The 27,666-nt window shown below is 36.6% G+C and overlaps 1 protein-coding gene across 3 annotated transcripts in view; it reads left to right on the top strand.

The window, feature by feature from the left end:
• Positions 1–4,394: 4,394 nt before the first annotated feature.
• LOC126480838 (elongation factor 1-delta) overlaps positions 4,395–27,666 on the top strand; it is a 52,765-nt gene continuing 29,493 nt past the window's right edge. Inside the window, exons 1-5 of one of the 3 annotated variants that reach the window (XM_050104187.1) lie at positions 4,395–4,540; positions 5,137–5,228; positions 21,010–21,357; positions 23,643–23,726; positions 27,216–27,309. In XM_050104187.1, coding sequence (XP_049960144.1) covers positions 4,501–4,540; positions 5,137–5,228; positions 21,010–21,357; positions 23,643–23,726; positions 27,216–27,309 — 658 coding nt within the window. In that variant the 5' untranslated portion in view covers positions 4,395–4,500. The remainder of the gene's footprint in view (positions 4,541–5,136; positions 5,229–21,009; positions 21,358–23,642; positions 23,727–27,215; positions 27,310–27,666) is intronic. The other 2 variants (XM_050104196.1, XM_050104206.1) reach the window with 2 other exon arrangements.

Genomic DNA, 27,666 nt, shown 5'->3' on the forward strand with positions numbered 1-27,666 from the left:
TCGGCTCCATACATCAGCAAGAAAAGTTTGTTATAATGATCGTGCTATGAGCACTGTTTTTAAAGAACCAATCTGATTCGAATCATTTTCATTAAAATGAGTTCGGAACCACCAGTGCACATTTACTTTTACACATTTGTATTACGTTCGGCATTTGTCTGCAGAGTTGCGTAATTTGAATTTGCCACTGAGATAATTGTTAAGATGGCAGCAGACAATTGATAGAGACTTTATATTGTTAGACCAAATAAGTAAGTATTTAAAATGATTATTAAATTCTATAAACTATACTTTCATATTGTGCAGTATTTAGACTTACCATCAAGCAAACATTTGATTTGTTCTAAGGAAAACACAGACAAAAACACGATACAAATCGCTATCATCAATGGCTGCACTCCTTGCAGCAGAAAGAAATAATTAACACAGATAATGCTTACTGAGAGAGGAATTAAATTTACAAATAATTATTCACTCATATTTATAATAATAATGAACTATATTTTCAAGTAATAGTTAACAAATAATTACAATATCTTAACAGACCTCAGTTTGATATGTGTCCGAAACTTACAAAAGCCAACCAACAAGACGTAAAAACAAAGGAAGAAAAAACGCAGATCATAAAAGCAATTTACAATTATCATTGGCTTTGTATGATACATATCGATATGTCCAATTATATCATGGAATATTATATAAATAATTAATATTTATAATTTTCACTGTTTTTTCATATGTCGAATAGATAATGTTTATATCTGTTAGAGGCATAATTTCCTCTCATCGCACTGTAGCCAAAAATTTATCTCGTGGATGTTACAATATCTCTGAAGATTGCAGGATGTCATCTGGTTACCTAACACAAAATAGAGACTTAACACTAAACCTATGTGACAGACGATACATTTGGCAGCCTGTCACTTTTTCTGACTATGAAATGAATCCTGTGCAACAGAATAATGAAGACGTTTGTAGTTCAAATTATTTGAAAGACAAAAACTGGTATAGAGCAATGTCTGATTAATATAAATGGTTAATAAATTTGAAAACTTAGAATCTTGCAGAACTTCTAAAGCATATGAAACCTTTAACCAGGGTATTGTGTAAAACTCAAGACAGACATTATAAAACCAGACTAGTTGCACGTTGTTTTGAGCAAGACGAAAGACTAGACTATTCAGAACCCTTTAGCTCTGTAGCATGTTACGAATCAATTACATTCCTTCTTAGTTACTTCTTAGTCTTGCGGCTACAAATAAAATGAAAATAACAACTTTTGATGTAAAGGCAACATTTCCACATAGCCATCCATCAGTGGAGGTTTATGTGAATCAACCAAATGGATTCACTGCTGGTACAAATAGAGTCCAGAAGCTGAATAGGAGTTTATGTAGCCTAAAAAAGCTCCATAAAACTGGAGTGAGATATTCTGAAATTCTCTGATGATGTTAGTTAGAGTTTGTTGATACTGGCTATGTTTCATGTGTCTATTATAATGATGAAAGAATTGTTATAGTAATGAAGCATGTGCGTTTGTTTCTTTTTAATCTTTATTTTGTTATTGTGCTTTGTTTTCTTGGCAGTTGCAAATGGTCCATGGCGACTTGGATACTTTTTTCCATTGAGTGTTTTTCCACAAGCTGGATCAGATATTTCAAAGGGAAAAATTATTTAGGTTTTATAATAACTGAAAAGAGCTGATCAAGAAGTTTGCGTTGGCCATTAATAAATTTCATCGTTGTTCGTTTTTCAGTTCAGGTACTGTACTTCGAGTTTTTGTGCCACAGATGATGATTCATAATCTCACACTCACAATTCGGTACTGGGCTAAGCGAATTAACATGGCTGACGTAAGGGAAAATGGGAAGCAGCCGTTTCGTGACTGGCAGTAGTATCACAGTCTAATATAACAGTCGCGACACTCACTGCTGTAAAAGTTGTTGCCGTTTGACAGATGGAGCGACACTAGCGCTCCGAGCGGTAGGTAAGGTGAACGTCAGACGCGTCGTAAGCATAATGTTTGTTTACATCCATTTCCTACGTAATTTCCGCATTATTTGAGTTATTTTCTTGCCTCCAAGGGTTTGTGTGGTATCAGAAGGCATATATGTTTCTAAAAATGATTCTAAAATAAGCGCCAGCACGGACAAAAATCATGAATAGAGTGGCAAGCTACAACACATTCGTGAAGAAACACTTGTGACATTGGACAGAATTGCAGCTTACCACGTTCATATCAAAAGAATATAAACACACAGATTCACATGTCAGAAGCACAGACATGTACCTCTACTTGCAAAAACGATCGACAGCTCGTTTATCGTTCTGTAGGCCTACTGCGTTTGTTTGTCATTTTCGCCTGTTGCCACAAGTACGACCTTCATCTTTTTATTATTCTAAGTGGGACAAGCAACTGCCAAATAGTGGGAAGAATATGCTGAAAACACTATAATGAGCTGATTACACTACATTTCACGAAAAACCAAATATTTGTATAATTTTCAAACAATCTGTCAGTGAAGAAGGTGCTGACAAAATAATGTCATCACACGAAAGAAGCAAGGGAAATTAAGTGACTAACAACAGAAGTGAACGAAATACATACCAAAGAAATCAGCAGCCCAAATGAGCCAACTTCTTCAGTTTCTTATTTGCTTTCTTGTTGTTAGAAACTACGTCTTGATTCCAATATTTCAGCCTGTAAACGAGTCTCACTTTAACAAATAACTTGATTAACAGCAGCTTAGTTTCTTCACAACATCCAGGAGGAAAACTTGGGACAGCCATCAACAAGTTCACATATAATTCACCACAGTTTTTCTTGTGAGAATGTTCATCAAAAACTGAAGCCATCTGATTTTCACAATCCCTAAAAAATAAACAAATATTTTCACTGCAAATAACCAAGCTTCCAAAATTGTCTTCGTAACTTTTGAAATGGCAATAAAATTTGTCATTTGCATCTAAGTCCTGGCTGTTGTCTACAAGTAGATTCCTGCACTTGACACAATTATGTAAAGAAAAAAGTTTCTTCAAGATGTAACCAAACACATATCTCATACTGTTTTGTTCTCCAAGGTCTGCTGGAACTTCCACATTTGGTAGCTTTGTTGCAGAACTTGTATCACTACTGCATAACAACTGTGAGACCTTTAATGTTTGAGCAGATTTCATGTCCAGTATTGCCTGACCCCAGTCAATTCCTTCACAATTACTGCTTGCCACATTAGAAGAATTTATCAGTTTGCTTAGTGTACAGTTGTTAAATGCAGCACAAAACTGCCTTGGAGATGGGTTGCTGCAAAAACCACCTCTCTGCCTTATAGTTGAAAAAAAGTTTTCCAATGTGTCTTGGTTAATTTTACGTGAGCTTATTTTCGTCTTTCCATCTTGCAGCACGTTTCTCTTTCAATGGCATGCTAATCTGGCTTAACAACAAGTCAAGGGCATCTTTTTTTAAATATCGGGATCCTATAGTCTTTAACATTCGTTTGTCCTTGTTCACTTGCTCCTTCTGATACAATTTCTGTCGCTGTCTGTAGGCACTTTCCTTGTCCCGTAATAGTTTCGCTCGAAGTCTAGCGATTTGCACATTCTGACACTTCACACGCTTTTGCAAGACACGAACAGCTGCACTTAATCTAACCACTTCATCGTCAAAGTAGGTCTGTGTTGACAATTCACACGAATCTGGCACTGATACATGGTGAGCTGAACCAGCTGCTTCTGTGTCATAGGACTGTTTTACTGCTTTAGATTGACTGTCGAATCTTTGTGGCAGTTTCCTCTTCATCGTCAGCTGAGGTGGCTTATTTGGAATGTCAAACAGGGTGGGTACTGCATTCCACACGAGTTTGTTGTTGTCTGCGTTCATGAACTGGTTTTGTTCGAAATGTAGCGAACAAAACCTAATATTACTATACAGGTACACTGGGTCTTCCTTCATGAGGTCTTCTCGCCTGCTATTAACAAGCCATTTTCTGCTCCTAAAACGAAACATTCATCATTTATACACATATAGTTTGCAAGTGAATCCTGACGATACAGTTTAGTAACATGATGGTTATACCTCTCAGGATCCTTAGGAAACCTAAAAAAAGACAGCTTTGGTGTCTTCTTTCTGTTGTTGGTGCAATTTATTGCGCTACAAACGCTCCCGCCAGTAAAAGCCATTGTAAAAATCAAAATAAACAACCACTATTCTCCTTCACGATCGCGCCGAACTCACAGTGTAACCTACCAGCCGCTTGGGGCGCTGCTGGCGCTGTAGGCAACAAAATCGAGGCGAAGTGTCGCGACTGTTATATTAGACTGTGGTAGTATTTAACTTTAATTGGAATCTGATCGATATAATGGAGAGTTTCATGTGCGATTTTTCAATGCCGCTGTAGATGCAGCATATCTTTCGCCTAAGAGTTGTACTCAGTTTTTTAGTACTGTTCTCTTTGCGCTAAGATCCATGACAACAGCCGGTCTTTGCCGTCAGTGGTCGGACGTATGGTAGTTGTTTCTGGCAACGTGTTGATTGTAAAGAAAGGTATGAGGAGTGAGGAATATGTTTAATGTTAACTTATGTACGCTGCGCTATTTCTGTCACTGCTGCTCATTCCCGAAAGAGTTAATTTGGGTGATATGTGCGGAATTTGTTGAAGAACCGTCGGTGTTGTTGCATAGTGTTTCTGTCGATAACATAAGCTTTCTGTCTAAACGAAGTAAAATATTTTCAGGGATCAGAAGTGAAACAAGGTGTCTTTAGTGTTCAGAAAATGCAATCGCAGAACAATTAGCTTGCATATCGATGAAGCGTGTCGTATATTTAGTGTGTTATTCTGCAGTCCATTTCTGTCACCCGTATTCTGATAAGTTAATTGCATTAGTATAAAGCATTTTAAGTGTTATTTCACGACAAAAGTTTTTCAGGCATATTTTCTCATCACCGTTGTAGTCGCAGCTTGTGACAGAAGTTGTATCCCTTATTTGTAGACACATTCTTGAAGTCAGTATTTAGCTTAAAGAATGAAGATTGTAAGACTATAATTACCGTAGTTCGTATGTCAATATGAATGAACCTTCGATACATTTCACACCGAAAATATCAGCATGTTTTAAAGCATTATTTTTTTTATTCACCAGACATGACTTCACCGTTAGTGCACGAGAAAATATGGTTCGAAAAATTCAGATATGACGAAGCAGAGCGACAGTATTTTGAGAAACTGTCAAAGGTAAGCAACCTATCTTACATTACAGTAACTAGGACACTACCTCATGTGTAAATAACTGCTGTCACTTTTTCATGAACGTTGTAAGACCAAAGGCAGAAAGATTTTGTAGTATATCCAGTTTACTTTGTGGAATAACAAATTCAACAAGCAAAGTAGTGTTCACCTTCTTACATGCACACTGGTCAGTTTGGAGTGCTGTAAACTGGTCATAAGCTGTTGCCCTTTCCTCATTTCCTGAGTACGCTGTGGTCACTTGAATTCTCAGATAACATCCATGTTCACAGGACTTGATCAATTTGCAGCTCGTGGTCTAGTGCCTTGCGTTGCTGCCGCTGGATCACGGGGTCCTGGGTTTGATTCCCGGCCAGGTTGCAGATTTTTTTTCTGCCCGGGGACTGTGTTTGTGTTATCATTTCATCATCATTCGTGCCAGTGGCTAGATTGAACTGTGTACAAAAAATTGGAGCTTTGTACATGTGCTGATGACCACGCAGTTGAGTGCTCCACAAACCAAACATCAGGACTTGCTCATCTATGTCTCTAGATTTATGAACACAGTAGTAACGTATTGTAATGCTCCTGGCCCATTAAATCAATCTTGATGACGCATGGACTGTCAGCTACATGCAATAGCAGATGTAATGTAGCAATCAACAGCTTTGCAGTTTGGTTGTTCCAGAATATAGTAATCAGTGAGTTTCTGGAATACCTTGGAAGCAATGCGTGGACCCTCTCCCTTATTGAATTGATCCCATTATCAAAGTTGGAAGGGGTGTTAAATGGAATTAGTGTGATGTCTCTTGGGGATGATTAAGCTTTCGTCTGATGTGCTTATGTAATTGTTGCACCGTACAAGGTGGATTTGAAGTTTGTTTTATTAGTAAGGTTTTGAATTATGTATAATAATACAATAATTTTCCTACATTACCGTCAGATAGCTCAGTCCATTAGTAAAAATCTTGAAAGGGAACTTCTTGTTTCTGAATTTGTGGTGACAACTGTTTACTGATGTAGTCTTATTGAAGTTGACAATCTTTATTTTTCCAGTACAGCAGAAAATAGTATGGAAATTCCAAGCTTCCATTATCACATTGCTGGAGTATCTGTTTAATGATCTCAGATGGTGTCCTTTCCAGATAAACATTGGCTACTGTTTTCTCTTCAGTAGTGGTATTTGAAGCAGCAGAGAAAAAAATTAAAAGTGAATCTTTTTAGTCATATTCCATCAACTGACATACTGTTCTGTGTTTGTTATGGTTAAATATAAAGTTTAATCAAAATATATAATGAAAAGCAGGGTTCTGTATTTTTAACAAAGTTAGTACATTTGAAATTAGTGCAAATTCAGGACAAATGAGTAAATCAGGGCTTCATAGACTTGCCATCAGTATACTTACTTTTTGACATAACAGATGAAATGCTAACAGCAATATTGCATATATGATTGGACTTTAAATATAAACAAAAATTTCACACATACTGCATTGAACGTGATGTGGAGATTCACCAGTGCTTAAGTAGAATTTCTTAGTGGTGTGTTTTTGCTCTAGAAGTTTATTTGGATTAAGTCTCAATTTGTAGAATTTTATCATTGCCATAGCTTTTGTTTCTAACTTGTCTGGTTTTTTTCATCTGTAGGCTATATCTTGTTTCAACAGGTGACTTAGGACCTGGCATGGCCAATGAATTTATTTATTTTACCGACTCAGTTGGTTTCTTATACCAGTCAAACAGTTTACCTTCACAGCATTAACTTACTCAGAAGTACTCATCATGCAATGAAGTTCGTGGCACTAGATTTTACGAGCCTGATGGTTTTATATTGGGTGACCTAAGACACTGGTTAAAGAGGTTTCATATATGATTCACAAATATATCCTACGCATATGTCAAAGAAAACTGTGTTGATGCTGTTAAAATGAAAAAGTGTCACTAGTTGCTCACTTTCCAACACTTGTAACTAATTCACACCAGGTGTCTAAAATCATTCAGAGTTATATATAATCATCTGCAACTTCAAATACAGCTAAATTTTCTGTTCAGTGAATAGAATAAGTAACTGGCTTTTTTGCTGTAATGGTACTCTGTAATGATGAGCAGATTTTTGAAAAAGTTCTTCAGGATGGGTGGGCACTTGTCAGGGGAGAAGTAACATTTTAATGTTTGGAAACATCACTGACTCAACAGCTAGTAGAAGAAAGAAACGTTTAATTTTACTATGACCTAGAAGTTTCATTTAAGAGCATTTCCAGGAAAACAGGGACATTTCAATGAAAATATATTTATTGAGATCTAGTTGCCAAAATTTGGCAAAATAAAGCTAGAAGTGTATATTTTATCATGTAATTATCATTTTACAAAACTTTCAATGTAGAGCACGTCAATTTTACCATCCGTTATTGCCTTTTCTCTATTGAACAATAACACTGGAACAGTGTATTAGTGCACCCTTGTTTGTAGTCCAGTGGGCCATTCTTGAGAGTATGACTCAGAAAAGCAAGTCAGAAAAAAGTATATTTGTGCCAGAATGAGAGCTTCTGTGAAGTCTGGAAAGTGCGAGACGAGGTACTGGTGGAAATAAAGCTGTGAGGATGGGGCGCGAGTTGTAATTGGGTAGCTCAGATGGTAGAGCGCTTGCCCGCAAAACGTAAAGGTCCTGAGTTCGAGTCTCTGTCTGCCACACAGTTTTAATCTGCTAGAAAGTTTCATTTCAGTAGATTTGTGTATTAGAAGTTCATTTGATGTGTCTATTGTTTCAAATTAATTATTTTTATTTCAAAATAGTGTCCCACATGTAACACTAACACAACATTAAGTTTTCTTTACCAAAAGTACTTTGTGTAATTGTGCTAAAGAACACTGTGAAAGTAAGCTAGTTTACATGAAGGACTCGGCTGTAACACTCATAGTAAAATTGAAGTACATTAAGAATCACTCCACTGCAGAGTGAAAATCTCATTCTGGAAACATGAACCATGTCTCAACAATATCGTTTCTTCCAGGAGTGCTAGTTCTGCAACGTTCGCAGAAGAGCTTCTGTTAAGTTTGGAAGGTAGGAGACGAGGTACTGGCAGAATTGAAGCTGTGAGGATGGGTCGTGAGTCGTGCTTGGGTAGCTCAGTTGGTAGAGCACTTGACCGCGAAAGGCAAAGGTCCCGAGTTCAAGTCTCGGTGCGGCACACAGTTTTAATCTGCCAGGAAGTTTCATATCAGTGTACACTCCGCTGCAGAGTGAAAAATCTCATTCTGGTAATATGGACTTAATAAGCAGAGGAGAAGCAGAAATATTAGACTGAATATGAAGCTGTCTACCTGTAATACTCAATTGAAGGGAGATAACGATTGCGTTGTTTAAATAAGTGTTTTCCAGACGCCGTATCTAATTGGGCTAGCAAATCTGCTTCAGACCTTAACATGTAAACTGTGCAGTGAACAACAGTTACCACAATTCAGTTCTTGTCTTTCGGAAGATGTCGCATGAAATGTAGTGAATGAGATACATGTGTCAAGAATTGGGCATTGCACACTGCATTCTGTTCAACATCTGATGCTGTCAGAAAATAGGTGGAGAGGAATATTGTTTTAGAATGAAGGTACATGTTTTGGCCACTTACTTTGCCAATTAGCATAAGACATTTTTAAAACTAAATTTCAGATAACAGTACATAGTAATAATGGCATCAAAGACTAGAGTCCAAAAGTTTAGGGAAAAATTGAACAATGAGGAAACATATCAGCTACATTTAGAAAAAGGGAAGTGTGACAAGCCAGTTAGTGAACAACAAAAGCATTACATAAGAGACCCAATAAAAGAATTGTTGTGGTGAAGAAGTTATCAGAATATCCAGAAATTGAAGCTTCTTGGTCTTTTTCCATAATGGGAATATAGTTTATACTCTTGTTTCGTAAGTCCAGATTTTTTCTCAAAAGATGACCTCTCAAGAAATCTTCCAGGAAAGAGATTGTATGGTTGTTAGAGATACAATTACCAAAGAATGGAGTAATGCACAGAAGAGAATCACGTTGACAGTAGTTACGGAAGCATATGAACTTTTTAAATGTGACACTCTGTATACAGCTGTGGTGAATAAATAAATTTCTTGATCGAAGACCAACTCATGTTTTTCAGACATGTAAAATGCCACATACTGTCTGGATACCATGCAAATATGGAGTTTCTTGTAAAATGTTTAAGTGATGAATTTCCAGATTTCCCAAATGATACCAACATGTTGGTTCCTAAATTAGTTTGTAGTACAGACAATGAAAAGTGCAGGGCACAAAATTGTGGAAATTGTAAGTTCAAGACAGTGATCCCAGACATATTAATCTAATAGATGAATTTGATATGTATGAGGAAGTACATTGGAAGGAATGGAGAGGAGTAGTGGTACGGGTCTGTGGGGAAGTCTATAAAGAGAGCTGTCTGGAACAGGGTGAAATCAGAGTTTCAGTGCACAAATTGCAGAGAATTTTAATGATTGTGCCAGGCACTGTGTGAAGTCAAATAGTGCTCTGTTCCCAAGGAAAGAATTGCAGAAAATGTTGAAATGCTGGAACAGAGATTGTCTACAGTCTGTCCTATTCCCAAATGCAGTCATTACATTATTTTTATTCTGTCAAAGTGTGCTTAAAGATGGGGCAACAGCATAACCAGAGCTGTAGTCTGTTGTTACTTTTACAGGATTAAAACAACAAGAAATGGATAAGGTGAACATCAGTGGTGCAGATTTTGTGCAAGCTGTTCTTCCAGTGACAGGGACAAAATCTCTTGTGACTGTCATACATGGCAGAAGGCATGTAGCTATTAAGTGTACCATTACTTTACATGAAAAAATGTGGAAAATTTTTTATTTGGCCTGCAGTGAAGTATGAGTGTATTAAAGATGGGTCTGTACTGAAGAGAAAGTTGTGTGTACCAGCTTTGATGAATAACAGGGGACAGTCCTTGTTTGACTAGATTTTTCTAAGTCTGTTTGAGTTTACTGTAAGTGCTTATGCTTTCTTGGTATTGGGGTGTAGCTTAAATAGTAAGTTTTAGTCACACTAGGTACTGCTATTTAATATTCTATGTAATTCATACATCACACAATTTTTCCCACCTGGAGCTATGGCAGATCATACATATTGTCATGCATTGGTGCAACTTAGTAATTCTTTTCTCGTAGCTGCATTTTTAATAGAAGAATGTAAGTTCCATTTGGATGTGTTTTGACTGAATTGCTGCCACTAACAGAGCAGAATTATGTTTTTGTCGTCAGAATCGTTCAGTTTCATGGCAGTTTCTCGTCCCACCAGTAATATTGGTTTTATTTATTATGTTGCAGACAGTTCAATATTCATATCGGAACACTGTATATTTTAGAATTAAGACTTGTTTCGTTGTGTAAAACACTAACTTTACTTCAAATAACTTATGATTACTAAATGTAAAACGCAAAAATACTAGTACAAATGTGCTCCCCCCCCTCCCAACCCCAAAATGATGGAATTGCTCATGCCTAATTCAGAGAGCTCACAGTATGATTTAAGTTTTTAAACACTGCATCGTAAGTTTGGAAGTGTTCGTGGATTTTACAAATTGAGCCGCAAGTCAGTGGGTAAGCCATTTTCACTAGTTTGGGCAGTGTTTTGCACAATATGAGCAAGGCATCGTACACCTATTATATTGTTTTCTGTCTCTTCTTCTAACTTTAAGTAAAGATTGTTTTTAACTTTTCTTTCCTCGATAATTGGTATGTTTTCTCAGTGGAAATTGCTACAATTTTTCCAATATGTTTAAGACATAATAAAGTCAAATGCTTTGCAGTTTTAACACCAAGGTTCACCAATCCTAATATGTTCATTATGATGCATTTTTGCTGGCTAGTAAAACCTAATTACTAAAGCAACCAGCTTTGTCAGTGTTGCTGGAAGAATCTCACTGAAAGTTGTTGTTCCTTTTTCAGTTTCATCATTGTTCCATAGCAAGTGATGCAATTATATTCATAATAACTGATTTAGTTCTGTAAGCACGAGAACATCTTGTTGATCAGTGACTTAATTTTGTCAGTAGTGCTCTCCATAGATCTGACACTTCACTTGTGCGTCACCGTGTGGTATGCGTATGTTATTGTGCCAAAGTTACTTATCCCTGTCTGAAAGAACCTTTCCTATATAGTTAAACTGAATTGCAGCTGTTTGTAGGTCTTAATGTGAGTTGCTTTATCGATGTGTGTAATGATACTTTTACACCACAAACTATGCTCAGCATTTTCACTCTATCTTTTGATAACTGAAAATTCGTGCTGTATCTTTGTTTAGTTTGCACTTTCATTTTCCCATGATTAATACAGGTAATATCAAGATAAAGTTTATCAAAGACACTGCCACAAGCACTGGAAATGCTAAACTACAGTACAACGCACCAAAGCTAGAATAAACGCAGTTGAAACTTCCTGATAGATTAAAACTGTGTGCCGGACCGAGACTCTTAACTCGGGACCTTTGCCTTTCGCAGGCAAGTGCTCTCCCATCTGAACTACCCAAGCACAACTCACACCCTGTCCTCACAGCTTTACTTCTGCCAGTACCTCGTCTCCCACTTTCCAGACTTCACAGAAGCTCTCCTGCTAACCTTGCAGAACTAGCACTCCTGGAAGAAATGATATTGTGGAGACATGGCTTAGCCACAGCCTGGGGGATGTTTCCAGAATGAGAAATGAAATAAATGCAGTTGTTTGCAGAATGCGGTATCATTGAGTTTCTGAAAGAACAGCTTTATTGAATTGAATTTGACTGAACTGTACAGTTCAGTTCTTAATGCAGGTGAAGCATAATGCCAGTGTCCCAAAGCTTTGAATGTCAATATGTATCAGGACTGTTGATTGGTTTAGAAAGAAAAGTCATGCTTCATACAACAAATATATGGAGTATTTTGTTAAAATTAGGACTTTCCCAGAAAAAATGGGAAACCTACATGGTCATTTTGTTTGTAGTAGGGAAACTGAATTTTCATTTCAGCTTTGAACAAATGTGAAATCTAGTGAATGTCGAATGTATAAGAATGCAACCCACATTTTGCTTTAGAAGTCGTAGGGTATAAGTAATTCCTGATTGAGTGTTGCACTGATTTTCCAGAATCCATTAACCGTTGAAATCTTGAGGGAAGTAAGGAACAAAGGCTGCTACTCTTGTAATTGTGTATTTAATATGTTCAATTTTATCCATGTTCATATTTCTTTAGTGCCCTGTTGGCATATTGGCTGCCACATGGTGTAAGTCACACATTGGAAAATGGACTGGCACCACTTACTAGACTGGTTATCTTTGTACCCAACAAATGGCATGGATCTTAGTTAAGTAGGTTGCTCACACAGAGCAGTGACTCTTAAAACACTGAACAAAACTGCTGAATACATTGGCAGTTAATCGGTGTACATCAAAGTATTCGTGGTAGCCAGGACTGCTAGCCTAATAATGAATAAGTTTGTGGTTTCTGAAATGGAAATCAAATGTTCAGATTCTCTGACAGACTTCCAAGAGTGTGTCATGAAGGGGGGGGGGGGGGGGGGGGACTGTGGCTGGAAATGAAAGCAACTGGTTGAAAATCTCATATCAGGTAAGAATCTTTTATAAATAAAATGTGAATGACTAGTTTGAATTCCAGCAGCTTGATTGGGAAAAAGTCCAGCTTCTAGGAGCAGGGCTGGGCCCCCATCAATGAGCTTTACTCTGCAACTACTTTGAATACCTTACCTCGATAGAATATTTGTTATAGATGCAAAGACAAAATGTGGCAGTCCTATAGAACTTTACGCTTCTTTGTGAGCATAATTTCTTCCTGCATTTACAATGTGCTCAAGTGTACATTTCAACCAGTAATGAACAATTTGATGAAACCATAACATCATCAAAATAATATTGTCCAAATTTTGCTTCTTGGTTTTCATTTTCCTTTTGTATCTCATGACTGTAAGAGTTCTGTTTGTGTAGGTAGTTAATTTTTATTTAAGCTCATTTCCCTTCCCCTTTCTAACATGGTTCTGTAAGTTTTAATTTTGAGGTAGTTAAAATGTTTAACATTTACATTTACAAATTATTGCTGTGATACATGTTATGCAAGATATGTATATAATTAAGAATTTATATCTAAAACAAAGATGATGTAACGTACCAAATGAAAGCGTTGGTATGTTGACACACACACACACACACACACACACACACACACACACACACACACACACACAATTCAAGCTTTCGCAACCCACAGTTGCTTCATCAGGCAAGAGGGAAAGATGAAAGGATGTGGGTTTTAAGGGAGAGGGTAAGGAGTCATTCCAATCCCAGGAGCGGAAAGACTTACCTTAGGGGGGAAAAGGGACAGGTACACACACACACACACACACACACACACACACACTGGCTCAGTGGTAAAGTTCAAGGCTACAGACCCTAAAGTCTAGAGTAAGAACCCCACCCAGTCTTAGGATTTTAGTCACTTTTCACTTCTTTAACTTCGGGCAAAGTTTTGTAATGTGAAAAACGCCAATTAGCACTGTGATTTGGAGCCAGTGTTAAATTGTAGGTCCCCTCTGACTGTCAAGTCAGTTCAAAGGTTGAAGAAAGGCAACAGCGTACTATCTCCAGTAAAACCATGCCTAGGAAAGCACTGCAGTGTTCAAACCAATCATCTGGTCAAAGAACTTCACTTCTTGCTAAAAGCATTACATTTTTGTCTTCATCTCAACTTTCTAATTCATATTGAAGAAACTGGTTGAACAGTACTTGTTTTCATGACATACAGCTATTACAAAAAACTGGTAAGGTAAAATTTGTGACATACAACACTTCTGTTAGAGGAAAAGTTGTGGAATTAATGAAAAGGGTCATGCCATTCAGAATATAGAACCACATTAAGAGGCACATTATAGTTGTAAGGAGGGAAGTAGGAAGACCTTGGCAGATGTGTCAGTGAAGTAAACTAAAATTTGCACATTTCCATAGACTATACAAGAGGCCGTGTCGCCCATCACTTTTTACATGGTTTTCATATTTCCATGTTTGATTTCTTTATGAGTTGGTAATGTTGTGCTTTTTCAGAGTCATACCATGATTGTTCAGCATTCTGTTAAAAATCAGTTCCTGCTGGGAGAATTTAACAGAAGTAGTGACAGTTGCTCTCCATGTAACTTTTGTCAGTTACTACCAAAAATGCATTGTTGTAAATAAATTAGAAAATGTTGAACTGTATGGTATTGGTGTTAACTTTGGCCCATAATATCAGAAAAAATGGCTAACATAAATGATTTGTGTAAATATAATATAGTGGCTGACCTGTCCCTCTCCTTCCTCTCCATAATCTTGAGCATACTCACATGAGAAACATGGTGATAAGTTTCCAACAACAGAATTATTCAAAATAATTAAAACGCCAATATCTGACAGGATGCATGTGGGACACTTTTGTTTGAATGGTGACAAAAATGCTGAAATCCACTGTAAAACAAAAAAAAAAAAAAAATTAACTAAGCTCTCATTAAAGAAAACCTCTAAACAACATAGAATTTGTATCACTCTTTTCAATTAACCAAAATAGGTAAACTGAACCCCCGGAGTCCCACAATATGGATACTTTGAAAGAATCTCAAGAACAACAAATTGTGGCATGTAAGTAAATTAATGGGTCAAGTGCCAAAAAAATGAAAATTTGAGTTAGTTGAAATTCCACTGTAACCACCAACGCCAGTAACATACATTCTGATAAAAGTGCCAGAACAGTGCAAAACAGTATTTACAGCTGTCACAAGATGGCACTCGTGTCTAACACCAACATTGATGTTCAAATAATGAGTCATGTGCCCTCTGTTCTGTTGTTGTCTTGGCGCATACTTGCGTAAATTGTTGACAGCTCTGTGGTATGTTTGCAATGATAGGACACTGCTGAAGTAATTATTACAGATACATAATACACAATATTGAGTAAATAGAAAGGAAAACTGCACCAAAACAGAGGTAGAGAGGTGAAGATATTATGCAGTGAAAGAAAGGAGCATACTCGAAAAGATAGCACTGTGGTTCCAGCTAAAGAGGCTCCCAAGCATCATGTAGTCCTTGATTGCTGTTGTAAGTTTTATTACAAGGGTTGGAATCTGATTAAGTTATGTTCTAGTATTTTAATGCATTTAATTTGTTATTGAAACAAATTTCATATGGACAAAAATCATTGTTCTTATCGTGATTTTATAGTTAACTACTTGAATGAAATTGTTTACTTACCTGCAAATACCTAGGCATGTTGATCGAAACATATTATATATACTGCTTCACTCTTTCAGGTCTCCTGTAAATGTCAGTTGAACTGCAGGAACCTTCCATATGACCAGAAACTTAAGTTTAAGGAATTCTACTCACTAAACAATACAGTGAAGCAAAATAACTATGCAGTGTCTCACAAGTTTGCAAAGTGAAGATGCAAATGTTAAAAGTAACGAAACTGCTCAGCTGTCTACTGAGAAAGGTGCAGGACAACTGGTCATGCCAAAGAAGAAAAACCTAACTATGTGTTAAGCATTGCTTGATGGTGAAGGAGATGTAATAAGAGTATGTAAAAGAAAATTTATTGAGGTTCTCGCTTTGACCAAAAGAAGAGTTCAGACATTAACACAGTTGAAGCAGAGTGGTGAGATTGTGTATGAAGAAAAGTGAGGAAATAAGACAAAACGCTGGAAATATACAGAAGATTAAAAGCTGGTTGTTCATATTAACACCATACCAAGACAAGAAAGCCACAAATCAAGGGAAAAATTGGGTGATTAACAATACTCAAGTGAAGACCTGACTTTTTAAGGAATTTCAAAGGAAACATGAAGACACTAACATCACATACGCTTCTAAGCAAAAGTCTTTAAAGACAAATTTCCCAAGCTAAAATTTCATCATTTGTCAAGTGACACTTGTTCTGCGTGTGACCTCCTTAAAGCCAAATTGAGGTGTGATCCCAATAATAAAGGCAATAAACTGCAGCTAAAATGCTATCACCGAAAAGCAAAGAAAGCTCTGGATTCCACAGAAGCTGACACGATCAAGAGTCAAGGGCCTAACTCGGAAGTATGTACAGCTGCGATGGATTTGAAAAAGGTGATTTCTCTTCCTTCTTTAAGGCACAGTGAAATATACTATTTACGACAGCCGTCAAATTACAGCTTCTGCATTCATATTCGTGATAATCAAACTGGTCGCGATTCTCGGGCATGAGGCCGTATGTGGCAGGGGTGGGAATGAAATTGCTTTCTATATGTGCTAAGCTTTTACTTTGACACTTACTTGTAAAAAGAAACTAATAATGTGGAGTGTGGGCAGAACAAAAACAAGATGTTTCTGTGGGTTTACCTTACAGCAAAGGGCTAATTTACAGAAATAGAACCCAAGTTTTTGGTGAAAGGACACTCTTCTATGTCCTGCGATTGTGATTTTGCTCACATTGAGAAACAAAAGGCTAACTGGGTGTGAAGTTCCGAAAGATTTAGTTCATCACCGAACTACACACACACACACACACACACACACACACACACACACACCATTCATAGTGACTATTATGCGAGAAACAGATTTTTTACGACATCAATTCAGCTGCTGAAAAATATGTCACCAATGTGTGTATTTCAAAAGCACAGTGGGTCAGACTGACTGCTGAACGGCCTGGAGTACTGCAAGTTTGGTCAACTCTTACTGAAATTGAAGAGTTCAAGGAATATTAAATCTTGAAGAGAAACGTGAAGCCTTCTGATCTTAAACAAGTGCAGCTGGAAACACTACACTGTGAATGTTGGCTGTCTGAAAAAAGAGAAGGGATTTAGCTAAAGTGATACCATTTGTGAAAGAGGAGAATAAGTGGTTTTACAAGAAACTTGTGAAATGAGTGAAAATGGACATGATGGCACTTGTATCGTTACTTATGTTAAACCCATTGCAAACAGAACATGTCATTTTCTTCAAATTTTGTATCATTTTGTTCTTAAATCCACTAACATTGAATAAAAACACACATGTGACAAGAAACCTGTATAGTTTTTGTTTGTATAGTGATCCCCAACTTTTATACTGCTTTTGTTGAAGTGCCATACACATTTTGTTGATTATCTCTAAATCAGTTTTTGGCGGCGCTTGGCCCATTATTTACTTACATGCCACAATTAGGAAAAGGAGATGTACATTCAGTTCACTTTCTGAAAGATGTCAGGAACCACTCAGAATTTCTTGTGTGACACAAGATCATTAATAACAATTTCAACGTAGGGAAAAGTGCAAAAATACTAATATTGACATGAGGCAGATACGAAAAAGCTAAGCAAGGCTATTAACAAAGTGTGATCAGTATGTACAGGGTGTACATAGTCTGGGAACACTTTCAATTATTTATCGCACAAGAACCAAACATTGTACAGATATCATACATATGTCATTTTGAAGAGAAACCCTGAAAGTTTTTTCGTATATACCACCACAGCTTAGTTTGGTAATTTGCCGATAGTCAGCACTAGTCACAAACATGGCGAGTTCAGGTGCAGAGTGAGCTTTCTGTGTGTTGGAGTGCGACAAAAACAAGTGTGCTACAGCTGTTCAATGAATGTTTAGAACAAAGTATGGTAAGAAGCCACCAACAAGGAAGGCTATTTACCACTGGCACAACAAATTCGTTAAGACGTGTTGTTTATGCCTGGCAAAGAGAAGCGGACGTCTGTGTGAGTGAAGTGAATTGGAGCGCGTACAAGAGACATTCGTAAGGAGTCCAAAGAATTCCTACTTGGACGTGTTGCAGCAATGGGTGATGCTTCAAATGCAGTTGGACTCTCCATCTTTCAGCAGGATGAGGTTCCACCCCATTTTCATCGTGAAGTTTGTGGATACCTGAACACGGTGCTACTGCATCGATGGATCGGCCGTGCCACAGAAAGGGATAGCTGTTCCATGAAATGGCTTTCCCGATCACCAGCTCTCACTCCATGTGACTCTTTTCTGTGGGGGCACATTAAAGGTCTAGTGTATGTACTGCCTCTACCACGTGATGTAGCATACCCCCTACTTATACCTCCCGAGGAGATCACGAATGTAAAATTAGAGAGATTAGAGCACGCACGGAGGCTTTCAGACAGTCGTTCTTCCCGCGAACTATACGCGACTGGAACAGGAAAGGGAGGTAATGAAAGTGGCACGTAAAGTGCCCTCCGCCACACACCGTTGGGTGGCTTGCGGAGTATAAATGTAGATGTAGATGTAGCTCCGGGAGAGAATATGGGAAGTAACTGCCACAGTCGATGATGCCGTGCTGGGACGGGTGTGGCAAGAATTCAGTTGTTAGTCTAACGTGGATGTATACTGATGAAAAATTTTGATGACTAGAGGGTGATGGCTGGAAGAAACAAAGAAAATAACCTCTACGCACCAATCTCAGTGTATGTTGGAACCCCTGTTATGAGCAGTTGTGGAAAGTTAAGATGGTGGAATAGCTGATTTGTATGGTCAGTGACATACCTATGATTTCATCTCAGCTATGGGAGAAATAAGTATTTAACAATGTTCAAGGAGCTAGTGTGGTCTTACTGAATTTACTGAGAAAAAACTTCACTTGCAGGGGCAGATGCACACAACGTATAGTAATTTAACAGTGAGTTTTCATTTTATTTTCTGGTGCATTTGGTGTTTGTTATATGCAAGTAAAAACAATGAAAACAAACTATGAACTGCTCTGCTAATATTCATCTGTGGCTATGCTGGTGATCAATCTGTCACTACAACCTAGCTTCCACCTTTGAGATGTAATCATTAATAATATTTCAACATAGTGGAGTAAAGCAGTAACCAACCAAAGATGGTTTTGAACACCATAATTCTTGTCTAGGCATGGTCTTGTTGGAATTGGTATGCTGTTGTCTTCCTCTGACCTGACTGACTTACCCAGCTTGTTATAAGGCTACCTACAGTTTAATGTGGATTCCGAACCACTGTACATCTCAGCATTTTTCACTTCAACAAATATTGCAAGAGGTGAAAAAATTGATAAGTGACAGATAAAAATGCCAAGATTCACTGGGGATCAAACCCAAGACCTATGGATTTGTAGTCTGCCTCTTTACCACCAACCCACAAGTGCCAAAAGAAGGAAATGATGAAAGAGCCATGCACACAGTGTGAGTAATTGTATAAACGATATCTTTAATAGCATTTCAACATAAAATGTGCAGATAGGATGCACGATACTGCAGGAATGTCAGTATTTGATAAAAGCATGCTTTGAAGGAGATGCCATCCACTAAATGTGATCAATCATTATGTTAGGTGCATAGACATCCATTGATTCACCCACTGTCCTCCCATATGCTATCCACAAGTTCACATGAAGCACATTGTCAGCATATGCTCTATAGCACAAACAAGGTGAAGGGTGTGAATGGTCTTTTTTAAAGTTTAGCCAGGTCAGGATAGGAGAAGGAAACGGATTATTTGAAATTTTGGAATTGATGGAGCAAATGGTATCTGAAAAAATGGCTGTTTGCAGGGCTATTAAATTTCCAGTGTTCGTCATCTCTTTATACTGCAAAAATAAGTTTAAATTTCTTAAAAACTCTCACTGTTTGTAAAGAAAATTTTTGTGCGCATTTGACTATGCAAGTTGGTCGTCTTTAACAGTGAATTATTGGTTACGATGACACACCAACTAATTGTTTATACAACATGGCAACTAGAGAATTTAAGATAAGTGCATCCTTACATTATCTTGACTGAAGAAATATATTGTTCACTTCAGTACATGGGATATTTCGTTATTTGCAGTGTGAGGAAAATGTGTGGAGAAATAAGGAAGAATCTTGTGGAGAAAAGGTTCTCCCGCCCCCCCCCCCCCACCCCCAGGTGGATGTGTTCACCAATATATGAATTATTTTAATTATTTCGTTATTGCTCTCTTAGTGGTGTTACCATTAGATTTAATGGTGACTAGGTTCATACATTAGTGAAAATGGTAAAATACAAATATTTAGGAGTTTTATAGGTGTCCTGTCTGTTCAAATCACAATTGTTATCACATACCTGACTCATTCTCATGTGATACATGAAATAATTTCATAGTATAATATCCATACATTTTGAGCTCTTCTCAACTGATTATACTTAAATAATTGTGCGTTAGTTTTTGACAGGTTATGTAATGATAATGTGAGTAATGGTTTGAAAATGAATACATTCAGAACTAGTCACAATTAACTCGAATTTACAAGTATAAGAAAGAAAAATAATCAAGAAGTCATAAGTCAGAGGAGTTGTAGTGGTAATAGGTAGATGCATAACCATTTTTTGTTCATAAATGTGGGCTTATTAGCAGGAGTGCCATAAGAATGTAAAAGTATATGCAGATTGGGTGCTCCATTAATTGTTTCGGGCATGCGATTTCAGTAAGCTGCCACTTTGAAAGAAAATTTTTGATATTTTACACAAAATTCTGCTTGAAATTTAGTAAAAAGTGATTAATTTATAAACTGAGTAAGGAATTCATCCTTACTTTCATTTTAGGGCAAAAAATACCGTTGTAAGCTAAGACTGCGAAAATTGATACCTCTGACCTGTGTGTGATGTTGTTTGTTGAGAGCCCTTTTGTCTGTGTTTTCCCCGCTGATTTTTATACACACACTTTTAGCACTGTCATATGGTTTTTCTTCTGTAATGGGATTGGCATTGTGTGTTGCATTGAAGTAATCATTCTGGAAATATTATTACATTTTGTTTTTTCTATTTTTGCAAGCTGCGTGTAAGTAATGGGATACAAGTAACAGTGTCCATACCTAAAGTCGGGCATGTTCTCTCACATTCACTGCAGAATGTGAAGCCTGCTGAAAATGAGCATATTAAAGAAGTAAATTTAATTAACAGCATTGTACTGTCCAATGAGAAACTTCGCAAAGGTTGCACTAACATAGAGAATACAACTAATTCAACTATTTCTGGAGAGATTTCTATTGAATGTGTTGGTAATGTATCCACCCCACATCAGAACAAAGAGGAGAAAAGATTCAAGCAAAAAGAAACAAAGGAGAAAAGAAATAAATTAGATAAGAAGTCGCGTGAAAGAAGAATACTAAATGATGCAAAGGTAAATTTTATCTTGCTATCATGTTGCATGCAGTAAAACCTACAATGGAACATATTTTTCACAAGTGCTGCATGAGGATTTTGTGCAGGAAGCAATTTGAAATTTTTCCAGTGTTTTGCACATCTTGAGCAGTTGTAGTACAAAACATTCACTTTTACAAAATAATTAGTTTGGTAATTTCATATGACTTCTGTTTTATGGGTAGTCAGCTTTTGATGCGATTTCATTTGTCCAATTGTAATTGCTTAACAACTCCTTGTTATTTGGCTCTTTGAGAGGCATTTAGCAATTCATTGTCTGCATGTTAGTTTTGTTCTCGATTGCTTACTCTCTTTCAGTAGTTAAAGAAGTTAAAAATAATTAAAATCAAATGTAATAAGCAACACTGCAAATTAGTTTCTATTTAGTTATGTACAAACAACTAAATTTTTTGTGAAATCTGCATTTAATGATATGGGTGGTTAATATTAAGAGTGTGGCAGATGTCAATCATGAGGACAGAGTTGCATGTTCACACATGGCGTACTATGCGCTGATTCGACTCACCGAAACATCAATCACTAATTTATATTAATCAGAGTATAATACAGTACATTGTTCTGCACAGGCCAGGTACTAAATGCTCTTAAGAATTAAATACAAATGTAGTAGCGTATGTTCTGAAGGAAATCATTGGTTTGGATGGCAGTTTAATAAGTCTAAGGATTTGTATCTGAGGTCAACTAAGAGTTAACAAGAGACTGTATGATTTAGAGGGCCAGTAAGTTAGCGTACTTCAGCTCAGCATTTGGGCGGCAGTCTTAAAACTGAAAGGAAGACTGTCATTCAACCCCACAAAGAAAACAATGACCACCATTATACAGTCCCATTAACAAACATCAGTCTTCTATGGTTGGGTTCTGAAGAGCACACCAGGTTCTCTCTCTCTCTCTCTCTCTCTCTCTCTCTCTCTCTCTCTGTGTGTGTGTGTGTGTGTGTGTGTGTGTGTGTGTGTGTGTGTGGGGGGGGGGGGGGGGGTAATGATGGAAAAGATTCTCAGGTCCATATCGTGTTCATTTTTTCGTCCCTGTACACCTCAGTTTGAGAAGAGTTGTCACAGGATTGTTGAGATCTTTAGTTTAATTTTCCTGTTTTTCTGTCGTGTTAAACTCTCCCCCACCCTCCTTCTCCCTTGTCATGGACAAAAGGATTGCGGGTAAGTTGTCAACAGGAAAACTACTGCATGTGGTTTTTTTTTGTTATAGTGCTACTTGTTGAAATATTTTGTTACTTTCTGTATTTATATCTACTTCTGTTTTAATTTGTTTGGACTTTACTTTATAGATGGTCATGTAACAAAATACCTACTGCTGGAAGCAATGTGTCCAGTGTTATATGTGACTCCTAAAGTTCAGCAGAAATTCTAAGCTTTTTGCATAACTTATCAGGCAGTATTTGGAAAAAAACAATGTCTTTATTAATTTGTTTTGGTGATCTAAAGTAGCCATGTTTGTAGACATCATTTCTTTCACTAAAGAGGATAGGTTGTTGTGTTTTAATAGCGTTCCTTTCTTCAGTTTTTGTGTAGCTCATTATAAAGGATCTTCAGAACAACAAATATCATACAAAAGCCATTTTAAACAAGAGTATTTTTATGACAGCCTGTGACAACTTAAAAATTAAATTTAAAATAAAGGTTTCTTCTCTTAAGTGAACAATCAACTCCATAACTAATTACGTTATTATGAAAAGGAAAGTTGCTACTCACCATATACTGGAAATGTTGATAAGCACAACAAAAAGACTCTTTGTATGGTGAGTAGCAACTTTCATTTTCATATTATTGTTACATTCCATCCTGGATTTTTCATTGCTTAATTAGATACACTTGTGCATCATAAATTATCTTTGTTAGTATGTGGCTGAGTAGTGACACACAGGAAAAATGTAGGTTTAAATTAATTTTCCTGCATTAAGTTGTTATAAATTTAGGATTCAGTGTGCTGCTATTTGTTTTTTAAGTCTGGGTAATTGAATTTAGTTTTTCATGTAATTAATTTATTCTTTTAACGTATTTCTTCAAAATACATATGTTGAATATATTAGAAATATGCTATTTCATTCTTGCTCTCAATATTTTGTTTCTGTTTCTTTACATTGATATTGTTAACTGAGAGGTGACACTGTCATGTGTGTAAACTATAGTGTAGAAGTTTGCATGCAACCTAAGATATTTTTACACATAACTTTAACATATTGATGACTGGTGTGCTTTTTTAACACTGTTATTTTCTCTTTTGGTGTAGGGATCTTCTAACACTCCCTTAAAAAGCTCTTTGGCAGGAGAAGTAGCAAAGGCTCGGCAGCATATAAAAAATTCTTTAGAATGTGTGAGTAACTTGCATGATATTATCTAGTTCTGTTTTTAATGTCAATTATTTTTAAGATTATTCATACTACATTCACAGGTTATTTATTTAAAAAAAATTTCTTCATTGAATTGTATTCACAATTTTTTGTGGATCTACATTTCTTAACTGGAGCATGTGTTAATGGTACACTGAGTTAATGAACACATTTCTTAAAGACTGTACTGTGCATGTAGTATTGATATGAAAAGATAGACATCAGTGATACAACTCTTCCTGTTTTTATTTACTTAAATGTAAATGTTATTTTGTAAGAAATCATTTAAAAAGTTAAATCACTTTTGCATTACATACTCAGCCTTTAGGTCACAACGTGAATAATATTATTACTGGCTTCAGTTGTGTGTAGCCATCATCCTCTTGATGTTCAAAGATTCATATGTAATGTCAGTTAATAAACAGCATACATATCCTCTTGCTCATACCAAGCTCTTAATTTGTCAGGCTTCTGCTAAGACTTTATAAGAGGAGAGTGGAAGAATTTATCCCCACAGAGCCTGTAGAAGGCTACTTTTGGAATGAATGGTGCAGGGACACTAACTTTTCCTACCTAATAATAAAGTGCTGTCACTACACTGTTGTAGTTAGCTTAAATTATTAATAAAGTAAAGAATGAAGAAATGTTTCAGGAGATCTTAATTGTTTGTCATTTGTAACGAGTTTGGTTACTGTTGCAAATTTCACATCAGTTCTCAAGAGCAGTATATGGAGACATTGTTGTTCGCATTCTTCACTTCATATTAGACAAAATTTTTTCATGGATGCTCATTCTAAGTATATTGGCATGGGGAAATAGTGATGGTCTTGTGAATTATTTGTGTTTTTCAGCCTTAGGCTACAAATTGTATCATATCCTGTTTAAACTTATTGCACAAATTAAATCCAGTGACTCCATTGAGTGAACCAATGCTGAAAAATAAAATTAAAGAAAGGGGGAAGTTGTTTCTTATGTCAGTTGTTCGCAGGTCCTGTAATATACCTGGAGTTTGCTTAATCACACAGTTTGAAACAACCCTGATGGCACAACACACTGTGCACTAGTATGTGTGTTAATGATGTTATCAGCGTCCATAGGAAAATGAGTGGAAGTGAATGCGAGGAACACGTAAATGCAATAGAAAAATTAAAAAGCAAGATAAAATTTCTGTCTCCTCCATCTCGTGCATGATCACCTGCACAATCACATAGCTCACTTGTGAGAATGTTAAAAACGGTCAGGTGTTCTTAAACTGTCAAAACACAAGTAAGACACGAGGAAATCTAAAATAGAATCACAGGGAAATATGGTTGATGACTTACAAAAGACACAGATCAGTTAGCCATTACTACATATGGATAAATCTGTAATATTGGCAGTGGTTGAACAAAAAAACACTAGCAACTGGAGACCCTCAATGTTTGCTGATTCAGAAGTAGAGGCCAGTGACAACATTTTTTTTACAAATAGTAATCAGCTTGGATAAGCATGTGCTATGCTTATGTAGGTAGGGACAGGAGGCTATAGGATTACATATCTGATAATGGCTTCATCTAGTTAACACTGGTCATAATACGGTGTTTTGTTGCATTGTAGACACTAATGAAACAATAATAAAATGTGTGGAAAGGAACTGCATTCTGCCCCAGCTGATCATAATGGATATAGTCTAAATGTTAAGTTTCTCTTGAATTAAATTCAATGTTTCTAATTAATCTGCTTCTTGTTGATTTTCTTATTTTTTGCTGCTGCTTGTAGTAGATTGCAGCTGTGATTCAGAAAGAGGTTATTAATGGACAATTGCTTTAAAAGTGTTGCTTGTAAATTTAGTTTTAAACATGGGATATAAACTTAAGATTTTTGTAGGATGATCGAAGATTTTCAATAAAGGGCATTTGTAAGTGCCATTCATAATAAAAACTGCAGTCATCCAGGTGGGAGTAATTTAGGACCTGATTCAGAAATATGTAACAAATAAGTAAAATTACAGTATTTTCCAATGATTTATTAAGAGTTTTTATTCATAAAATATGTGTGCATAAATGTGAAGTCTAGGCTGAGCATCATTAGCATTAAATTGCAGTGATCTCAACTTACAACCTTAAAGTACTAGTGTGATATACCATTGTGTGATATGATACAACTACTTCATGATCACAGCTCTGGTGGCATTGTTTGCATGCACATTAACTGAAGTGTTACATACTGATTTGGCAACTCTCAACCAAACTATCAGCTTCCAACCTAACCTAGACCTTGGGCTAAGTTACAACCAGTCTACATGCCAACAACAAATACAGATGTAAGAGGAATAATATCAGTAATACGCTCTTTTTGTTTGTATCACACATAATGATTGTATTAAGAGACAAAGCAGACATCCTTATTGATAGCAGAACAAAGGTGCTTTTCCTAGGACTCCGTAGTAAGGGCAGTCTCAACCATTCAGATGTACACACGAGGATAGTACTGCACACAATACATGTCTTAAACTTTCTTACACAGATGCACAGGGTACCATTTGATCTGTTGAAGGTATTGTGATTTCTGAGAGTAAGGATATAAATAAAAAAATAATGTACTCTCTGTACATTATATTTGACTTTGTCTCCAGTTTGTCATGATTTTTAATGAAAGAGAACTTAAACATGTGAGATAGTGCTTCACAGAATATAGCAACTGGATAAGAATTTCAGAGAATGTTGTTAATTTCATACTATGGCTGTATGGGGAGTAGACCAAGAATTTGGGAAATAAAAGCTGCAATACAAGAAAAGAAAGGAAAACTGCTTAATCTGTAAGGAAATTAAAATATAATGTCATTGAGAGAAATTGTTTATTAAAAATTGGGGTATAGATTGGTGTGGTTTTCCAAGTTGCTGGGAGTTTGACTTCTGTTTATCACTGTGGCCTATTTGCTTTTCTTATCATTTGACACAGCATTTCCATACAATTCCTTCAATTCTCATTGTCATGGTCAGCATTTAATTATAATGTTCAGATGGATCTAGCACAAAAATAACATTCCACATGACAAACTGTTCTGAGAGTCCATTTCAGTTGTGCATTTTACAGTTTTCAAATAGTGAACTGATAGCTGTGTTTTTCACTTCAGTTCTTCATGCATTGTAAAGAAATGTCTTTTTTGGTTCTTTAAACTACTGGTGTGGAAAGTGTAAAATGTTGTGAAAAAATGTATTACATTCATCTGCTATTGACGAAAATTTTACAGAAAACATTTTGTTTTTTTTTTTTTTTCCCTGTCATTGTGTTGCACAATGTCATATCACTTCCACACCAGGAGTTGTAGTGTAAGTTCTCTGTAATTAAAATACAAATTAAAATCATTGCATAAAGGTGTATATTGATGCTGAAAACAGAATTGTTTGTGTAAATTTGGTTGTAAGGTATTTAATTTTTTATTTGAATTTGATACAATTTGTACTGTCATAAACTTGCATCGTTCTTTATAGATGGATGGTATAGCGGCCTTGGCAACAAATGTAAATGTTGAACTTGTTAACAGACTGAATTCCTTGGAGAAGAGCAACACTGAACTCAACAGCCGTAAGTGGTGTATAGTATATTGTATTAATTTTGTCAATAGATAGCCTTGTGAATGGACTGTTGCTCTATGGCAATGCAATTGCTAAAACTTCCAAGCACTAAAGTTTGATAATTACTAAATTATCACCCATTTAGAATGTAAGCCATTCTGTTACATGGCTGAAATATCTTCAGAGACAAATGGCTGCCACCTCTGGCACATTGAACAAAAGAAGCAATCGGGAGGAGGTGGGGGAAGGTGAAGGGATAGCAGAATATAGGTGGGTGGGGGAGAGAAGAGAGCTGTCTGGTGGAGTGTGCAGGGTCTAGATGGAGGCATAACACTGCCACCAGGTGCAGCATTGAGAGGGCTGTGGG

Source organism: Schistocerca serialis, chromosome 1 (assembly GCF_023864345.2).
Source record: "Schistocerca serialis cubense isolate TAMUIC-IGC-003099 chromosome 1, iqSchSeri2.2, whole genome shotgun sequence".
NCBI classification, from domain to species: domain Eukaryota; kingdom Metazoa; phylum Arthropoda; class Insecta; order Orthoptera; family Acrididae; genus Schistocerca; species Schistocerca serialis.